We start from the raw sequence: 8952 nt of genomic DNA on the forward strand, positions 1-8952 counted from the left end.
CAAATTTGGAAGCATCTATGATCAATGATTTAGATTTTTCAATCATCATTTTTGGGGTAAGAAGGGCAATGGTTCATTGCAACCCTTTCTTACCAAGCATGATTCTCGAACAAACCTCGGTTTTTATTGTGTATGGAAAGATCATGACAGCTAAATTCACCACTATCAAAGGGAAAGAAATTGGACAAGGAAACATATAAGGTAGACTTGCCTGGTAACAGCCAATGACGAGCAACGACGGATAAGACGGGTGGAAGACACATGATTGAAACTTACTGCCATTACTGCTAAGATCATGAACACATTCCCCTTCACTCCCGGTTCCTAGAGTCCAAACCCGGACCGAGTCCTCACTCACGGATGCCAGCAACTCCCCGGAAGGGTCCCAACACACGGAATGTATCGGCTTCGTATGGCCCTACAATCACAGCACAACATGCCAACAAAGAAACGTTAGTCCCAATATTTGTTTCCCAACTAGAAACAACTATAGACTTCAAAATATTCTTCTGCTATTTCCAAGGCTTGAACCCAAAACTTGTTAGTTAAGTTAGAAACAACAACTAATTATAATAAACATGAAATCGAACCTTTAATGAATATCGGCATCCTTGTGTCTCCACATCAAGTATAGAAACAACATTCTCTGCAGCTGCAGCCAGGTACCTCCCTAGACGTGGTTGAAATCTCATCTGGGCGGTGCCACCCTGATCAATCGACGAGAGAATTGCCAGTTAACACATTAAAGTGAATACATCATCACTTTAATAAACAACAAAACTAAACAGTGATTAAAAAGAAAAGTAAATAAAGGTAGCCTACTGCTACATGCTTCATAGGAAAAAAAAAGGATAACTGAGGACTAGGATTCTACCTTGAAGACTCTTGCACAACTTCCATTATTTATGCTCCAATATCGTATCTCGCCGTCACCATCACAAGAGCAGATAAGATCCTCTTTATTTGGATGGAAATCTAGGGACATTACAGATGCTGAATGTCCTGTAAAGGTGCGAAGCGAATAACCAGGCTGCATGGTAATTTTATTTATACATTCAGTTAAAACAGAATACCAACTAGGTAAAAACACAATTGAGTCGAATCCAGAAAAAAACAAAGAAACAGACAATCTACACAGAATGACTGGATCATATTTTTCCAAACCATATATAAATAAAAACCTTAGATAATGTCCAGCAAATAGAAAATTATCCATATAATATCATTGACCTCTAATTAATTAAAATTCAAGGTAGAATGCAAGCTCCATGTATATATATAGTAAAGCATATCTAGGAACTCCTATATCAAGAAACAAAGCTGAAAAACATAACCATATCTTGAAGCATAATATATTTAAAATGTAAAGCTCCAAAAGCTAAGAGTTGTTTCAAATTTATTCTCCTCGCTTATAATTTATACTTGCAAATAAAAGAAACATAATGATAAGTTTTATCATCTCAGTTTGTCAGTACTTAGTTAGCAATTTATCTTTGTGATAAAAAAAACTCCAAACCCTTTTTAATCTTCAGAAACAACTTTTGACAACATTTTGGTGTGCAACATTTTTCAGCACAGAAAATAATTAAACCCTTCAGAATCCATAGAAACAATTTCGCACAAAATGGCATATCATTAGAGTCAAAAGAGAAAGAATCAACTAACATTATCAATGTCCCAAACCCTGACAGTTTTGTCAAATGAAGATGTTGCTAAACGAGGCATGCTTGGACTAAAACGAACATCGGTGATCATAGACGAATGCTCTTCAAGAACAGCCTTCTGCTTCAAGGTATCCGTGTGCCATAAAACAGCCTGCACAGAAAAATAATTGGGAGGAAAGTGTTAAATTTTTCCATGTCTAAACAGTGTAAACTAAACATAGTTCACGATTTTGTTTTCCAACTTCCTTTTTAGCAGAAAAAATTAACAAGCTGGCAACTAATCTAAGATGTTAGTTAACAGAGAGAATAATGATTTACAACTAACCTTCTTGTCGTGCCCACCGCTTGCAAGTAATTTCCCATCAGATGAAAAATGACAACATACAACTTTGCTTGTGCTAGCACGTACAGAATTTACATCAGAAAACGTGAAGCCTGAAAATTAAATGAATTTCTTGAACTTAGCTTCTAAAATTTGAGTCAGAACCTCTTAAGAAGTCAAGGAATTGAAGAGCAATATTGCAGATCTACATATAAGATAAGGTGCACTGGTTATTAAGTTATCCTTAATTGATGTGCAGATTGGTAATCTTGTACATCATAATTTATCATTAACTTAATGAATTATTTATTAAAATAAAAGAATGGAAACTTTTGCAACAGTGTAATAGAAAATTAGACTTTAGACTTTGACTGACACGTGATAAATTCTCTTGAAAGGATGATATTCTCCTATGAACAATTAAAACTGGTGTTTACTGCACCTTTGCTTACATCCATACAACGACCGACCGTATCTCTAGGATCCGTATCATCATGGGATAAAAAAGACTCAACATTTTCATCAAGAGATCCGTCCTCCACAAAGCGATCCACATCAGCCTACAATTCAAGATTATTATCATCGTGCGGCCAAAATGGAAAGCTAATGAGTCATAATGCAAGGAACTTTTCATTCCTTCCATCAGTTACATTGCAAAGAAGAGCCACTCACCAATTGGTTTGAAGGTGATGTAAGAGTCCCGGTGCCGTCAGTGCTGAACATCATTAATGGCTTTGAAGAAGTAGTACCAGTCATAGATGGCATAGATATCACATCTCCAGGTGTATGAGTCGAGGGAGTCGAGGGTGCCGAACTTGGTGATGGACCTGTTGTATTAGCAGTTCCTGTACTATTGGCAGGACCTGAAGAAGATACAGGCTGCTTTCTCTTTCTCCCAATCTGGTTTTTCGAGGCCTTAGAGGCATTTCACAAAATCATGTTAGGAACCAATTTCATTCATAATAAAACAAAGAGTCCGCCAACTTCATGGGCAATTTAAAAGCATGTAACTAACAACAGTTTTAGGCAACAATCTAGCATTGCTTGGATACGCATGCATATTGGCAACTATAAAAGGACTGACCTGATCATTTCCTCTAAATGAGTTCGACATGCTACCATCTGCAGTAACACTGCCACCACCTCCCCCTACTTTATCTTGCTGATGCATGTTATGGCTTGAAGTCTGAGATTGCTGATTTGAGAGAGCATGCTGTTGAAGTTGCTGCAGCTGTGGATTGCTGTTTGGCTGTTGCTGATGTTGCTGCTGCATTTGAGCCAATTTCAACTGTGCACAGAAAAACTCAGAATACTCGAATCACGCAGCTTAAGGTAAATCTAAGAAATGATAAACTTTAACAGTTTAACAAATTAGGTAAGAACTACATTAAAAAGTGGAAAGATAGTTTAGAGAACTAGAACCTTCATTAGCATATCTGTATCTCCACGAGGAAAAGGAGGGCCGCCACCTTGAAGTGGAGATCCAACATTTGGCACTACATCAACAGGATTTGAAAGACCATCCTTGTTTAGGCTCATACTCCTATTGTTCAACAGCATTCTGAGTCTTCTATTGTCATCACTGGCAGATGGAGATGCCAAGCCTTGCTGCGCAAGCATTATCTGTTGCTGATGCTGTGGTGTCAACATTTGAAGTTGATGAAACGGCTGAGGAGCCTGCATGAAAGGCTTTTGTTGCTGGAGTAGACCAGAGCGGAGTTGCTCCAAACCCTGATTAAGGAAATGATTGGAAAACTTTACAAATTAGTTACTCAACAATTAATGGTTGCAAGAGAATTCATAGAAGTGGCCAGCATTTTATGCAGATGATAGAGTTTAGCTGTGAATGGTTAATAGACACAAAAAGAAGAGGGCAACTTTAATAATGATGGTATAAGGTTTGGGTAGTAACCATAGATTTATACCCTATAAGTGTTGATATAAGGTTAGGTGGCTACATTATCTCATGTTTGGCAAATAATACTACAGCACACCACAATTTTGAAGGTTGCATGATATGATATCATATTAAAGGAAGAAAAACAATATCCACAAGAAGTAACATTCAGCAAAACAATAATAACAATAAAATAAATACAAAAAGATTACTCACTGTGAGTGGCCATCCCTTCAAAGTCAAATTGTTACTACCTTGATTTGGTCCTGAGAGAAGAAAATATTTTACATAATTTTTTTGTGCAAGGATAGTGAAAAAGACTGAATGCATGATTGGATGGACTAGATGGAAATCACATCAACTAGGGAATGGAAGAATACCAGGAATTCCCATCAATGATCCTTCAGCACCCGCAGCTCTAGGGTTCAGTACAGGATTAATCTCACTCTTTATATCCTGATTTCAAGTAGTTAGTCAGGGAAAAACAGCTAAGGAAAAAGTAGTAATAATAATAACAAGTAGTGAGATCACTCAATGAACAAAGACATACTGGAGTAGACCCTGCTAATTGCTGACTACGAGCTTGAACTTGTGGAGGCATGCCAGCCGCAGTAGCACCATGCAAAACTTGCCTGCAATCGAGCAATTTAGCACCAACAAAGTCAACACTTCTAGCTATACAAAATGCGAGATACCAAGAGACTTAAACACCAAATAACTCTCCATAATGAGCACAGGACTGACTTTAAATACGCAATAAAATCATAGTTTATAAACAAAAATAATAACATTAATAATCACCCTGAAGGCTGGCCAGTAGCAGCAGCTGACTTCAAAATTGAGGCATGATTAGGATCCAAAATTTGACCCATGTTCTCGCCACCGAATCTTTGCTGTACAAAATACCAAAAGAAAGAAATGAATATATGGCTCATAAGTTTATCGAACAGCAGATGCATCATCCTATAGTTAGAATTTGAGAACATCAACTACCTTCATTGCTGCTTCATCCAAAGAATCTCTCTTTAGCCTCTCCTCATACATCTTTGTTGCTAGTGCATTGGCAGTTCCCGGGTTCCCAACTAACCCATTCGTATTGCCGTTTATGAGATTAGCCCTGTCCCTACCTTGCTGTTGTTGTGGCGGTGGTTGCTGCTGCTGCTGCGGTTGTGGTTGTGGGGGCTGCTGTTGTTGTGGTTGTTGCGGCTGCTGCTGCTGTTGTTGTTGTTGTTGTTGCTGCTGCTGCGGCTGCTGTGGTTGCTGCTGCTGTTGCTCCCTGGCCTTCATTAGTTGTGTCTGAAAATGGAGTTCCATAAAGTGTAACTTCAACTGATCCCTCAAATTTATCATCTAAACTAGTTATAGATACCTAAACTAGTTTCCCAAAGTGAAGTTTCGCTTAGGTTCTTATTACTTGAATAAAAACAATATAACCTATAGTGTTTATAGTTTAATAAAGCAGTCTTATGTTTACTCTTCTACCTGTTTAGCAGCAACTAACTAGCTACCACTCACAAACTTGAGACCCGAAAATTGACCGTGCAACATTGGAGAAAGATGTGTAGATAAAGGGAATGTAAGTACTCATCACATGGAGAAATAACCTTAAGCAAGACAAGCAAGTGAATTTGTTAGAGGTTAACCCACCTCATAGCTCAAAAGGAGCATGAGTACCCTATGAATCAACTTCTAAAATTTTTTCGGCTCACAAGGTTTGTGCTAAATCAGCATTCAAGGTTGCATTCTCACCAAGTCTACATCCCAGAATACTGTTTTCTTACGAAGTTTGATGGCGACAAAAACCACTCATAATTGCATTACACGTTCAGTACAATGAAACTCACAGGCTCAAACAAGACCTTATAAATGTTGAATCATACTGCTGGTCACAACAACCTAAAAGTAAAGATTAAACATTCTTAAGAATATTATTTAGCAGGAGTTTATTCTAAAGAAATATCCTAATTATAAGGTTATAAGCTAAAGAGAAAACAAAAAGCATGGAACAGCTAACCAAATCAATTAGTTAAGAGACGAAAGTGAGTTAGCTAGAGAGAATAAAAAGTTATACTAAATGGCATATATAAAATTCATGAAAAATCGAAGGAAATAAACTCTTCAACTGTCAAACACACTCAGTCCAAAATGTGAATGACCAACATTAATGCTTATTTGTTGGTGAATTTCAACCCTCTCTCTCTCTCTCTCTCTCTCTCTTATCCCACTCATACTTAGCTAGAGTATTGATAATAAGATCCAAAAACGTCTCCCTAAACATGCTCCCAACTACTACAATGAAGTAAAGTAATTCTAATGTCTTGAAATCTTTTTAAAATTCAATCCAGATGAATCATTTCTCCATTCCATGACATGAAAACAGGGCCAAATTTTTCAAAAACCAACCTCAATATAAGAGGCTGCAACCTCCGAGTGCTTCTCATTAGTCCTCGCAATAAAAATGTCCCAGAAAACCGACCACCACTCGAACAGAAAACCTCCCGGGGCATCAATAGCTGCAGTCCCATATTGCCATCCAAAAACAGAAAGAAAAAATCAATGAAATGGACAAAAATAAAACACAAGTAGAAAAAAAAAATGCCAAAGTAAAATCCAGCTTCTTCCTTTGAAAAGTTTCAAAATTTTTTAAGGTAACTCACCAACAGGGTCAGAGGAAACTTTCCCCTCAGCTTGAAAAGCCTGAGCAGAAGCCTTCAAATCCCTCTTTACCAGGTAATCATGGATATACACATCTAACCTGAAAATCTCACAGTGCAATAACATGGTTTCTTGCATCACCCTCCAAGTGAAATATGAGAAATAAAGTTTGCAACTTTATATTTGACCAAAATCACATAACAATAACAGATACCAGAACCTACTAATGAACAAATACACCATAATCAAAGTTAAGCACCCTCCTAAAAAGTTTACAAATTTTCCATGCAAACCCCTCAAACTTGCATAGAACTACAAGATACAAGATACCCAAATGAAAATTTCCTTTACTTTGTGACAAACAAAGTACTAAACAAGTACTATAAAATAAGACCACAAATCAAAGTACCAGAAGCTAAATTAGCCAAGAATTAAGCTTGGAAAAAGACCTATGGTGCAAAAGATTATGAAAGATAATAATATTGGAACTTACATCTTATCAGCTTCCCAGTTAGTTTGAGACATGATGGTAGTTGCTGAACCCAAAAGGTTACTACCCAATGGATATGAAGGGTACCAAAAGGAATGAACTTTTTGTGTGTGTTTGATTTCAAAGATGTTAAAGCTTTGAATTTTGTAGCTGAAGCTGCCAAAGAAGCATTGAAGAAGAGAATGGAAGAAATAGAAGTGGAAATGGGTAGAGAAGTGAATGAAGCAAAAGAGAAGAGTAGAAGGAGGAGAACGAAAACAAGAAAGAAAGAAAGAAAGAAGGGGGAAGAAGAAGATCCAACGGATGAACAGAAGCAACGCCTCTAGATTTTAGCAAATAATAATAATAATAATAATAAAGTTCTTTAGTTTCATAATTAATATTTTTGGATATAAATTTAGGAGTTAAATAAAAATTAAGAGAAAATTAAAACATGAATGGGGAAAAAAGAAAAATTTAAAAAGTATATATCAATATTCAAATATTTAAAATAAGGAAAATGACCAGAAAGTAGAAACATGAACCAACAACGCCACCCTCTTTGTCTACTAAAAATCTGAAATTTAGATTCCCCTCCCCCCAACATGCATAAATTATGTATCATGATAAGTTTGATTAATTTATTTTGAGTTATTATAAAGTTTCATAAGTCATTAAAAATTGGGTTTTAAGTTTATTTGAAATTTATTTTATTTTATTTAAATAAACCATTAATGTAAAAACAATTTATTTGTTTGATAAAAAAAATTGTTTGATCATCAATCATTTTCAAATCGTACAAATAATATTTTATTCAAGATAATTATGTAACATTGTATTATTATGATAATAAAAATTATTCTATATATATTAAAAGTTAATCTGGTAGTATATATTTTTTATCCTTAAAATTTATAAAAAAAAACTCATAAATTTGATTTTATTTTAATTTTATCTTAAAAAATTTTTATTTATATTAAATATATCTTTAATAGCTAAATTTTAAAAAAATTTAGAATTAATTCAACAATAATGCATGACGACTATCTTTGATTAAAATTGTTATTGAACTTATCCTAAATTTTTCAAAAAATTAACCGTTAAGAGTATATATGATACAAATCGAAAATTTTAAGGACAAAATTAAATAATCAATCATCAAAATAATTAAACGTATCATTATAAAAATCAAATTTTATTTATAATATTTTAAGATTTTTTTATAAAATCTAAATATATATTTTTACACACAATGACAAATTAATAATTAATTTTTTATTATATACAGGTAATATAAAAAATCAACTTCTTATTGAATTGGTTAAACTCCTGTATTTTTTTTTTTAGTATCTACGATGTAAAATCTATGTACAATCTAAAATGTTGTTTCTTTGTTTTGTGGAAATAATATTAACTCAAATAAATATCTCTTTGATATTCATGATTTCTACTCACATAATAACGATCGTAAGTAAGAGAAAATTTGAGTTTATGTATTCAAAAAGCTATAGAACTATAAACTTATCTGAAACTTTAGGCCAATTTAATCGACCTAATTCATTCGTAAAGATTTAGAATAGTGTAGCATTGGTTTTCAAATAACTTGCACATTACTTAATTCTTTTATTCAACCGAAAAATAAAATTAGTATATGCATGAGAGCTTTTGTTATTATTATTTTGGCCAATTCTTTCATGTCTTTAATTTTGGTGTCGAAATTGTCGAAGTTGTTTTTTTAGTAAGTTTTAAATATTAAAAAATGATTTATTTTTATATTTTTTAATCTAAATATTAATTTTTATCTCTTTTTAGTAAATTAGGCAAGTGTATATAGACACCATAGCATACACTTATTATTTTATTATTTTATTGCAAATTGAACTTGTCTCTGACGGGATGCAGATTTCATCATAGCGGTTCTTACTCAAATTACTGATTCATCCCT

General features: G+C 34.3%; 1 protein-coding gene across 1 annotated transcript; it reads right to left on the reverse strand.

Moving 5' to 3' along the window:
- Positions 1-58: 58 nt before the first annotated feature.
- Positions 59-7299, reverse strand: LOC107463275 (transcriptional corepressor LEUNIG). Its single transcript, XM_016082048.3, has 17 exons — positions 7032-7299; positions 6541-6638; positions 6287-6396; positions 4877-5179; positions 4685-4776; positions 4434-4515; positions 4264-4339; positions 4100-4149; positions 3409-3717; positions 3071-3274; positions 2659-2901; positions 2429-2546; positions 1990-2099; positions 1666-1815; positions 875-1030; positions 591-707; positions 59-418 (listed from the first exon to the last, which is right to left on the reverse strand). The coding sequence occupies exons 1-17, from the start codon at positions 7061-7063 to the stop codon at positions 74-76; spliced, it is 2595 nt and encodes an 864-aa protein (XP_015937534.1). The 5' UTR covers positions 7064-7299; the 3' UTR covers positions 59-73.
- Between the last annotated feature and the right edge of the window lie 1653 nt (positions 7300-8952).

This window comes from Arachis duranensis, chromosome 8 (assembly GCF_000817695.3).
Source record: "Arachis duranensis cultivar V14167 chromosome 8, aradu.V14167.gnm2.J7QH, whole genome shotgun sequence".
NCBI classification, from domain to species: Eukaryota; Viridiplantae; Streptophyta; class Magnoliopsida; order Fabales; family Fabaceae; genus Arachis; species Arachis duranensis.

Coding starts and splice junctions, on each gene's coding strand:
- LOC107463275 (XM_016082048.3), bottom strand. CDS start 7,063: ATGTCTCAAACTAACTGGGAAGCTGATAAGAT. Junction 6,397..6,540: donor AGTTTCCTCTGACCCTGTTG/GTGAGTTACCTT, acceptor ATGGGACTGCAG/CTATTGATGCCCCGGGAGGT. Junction 4,516..4,684: donor GCTACTGGCCAGCCTTCAGG/GTGATTATTAAT, acceptor GCTCGATTGCAG/GCAAGTTTTGCATGGTGCTA.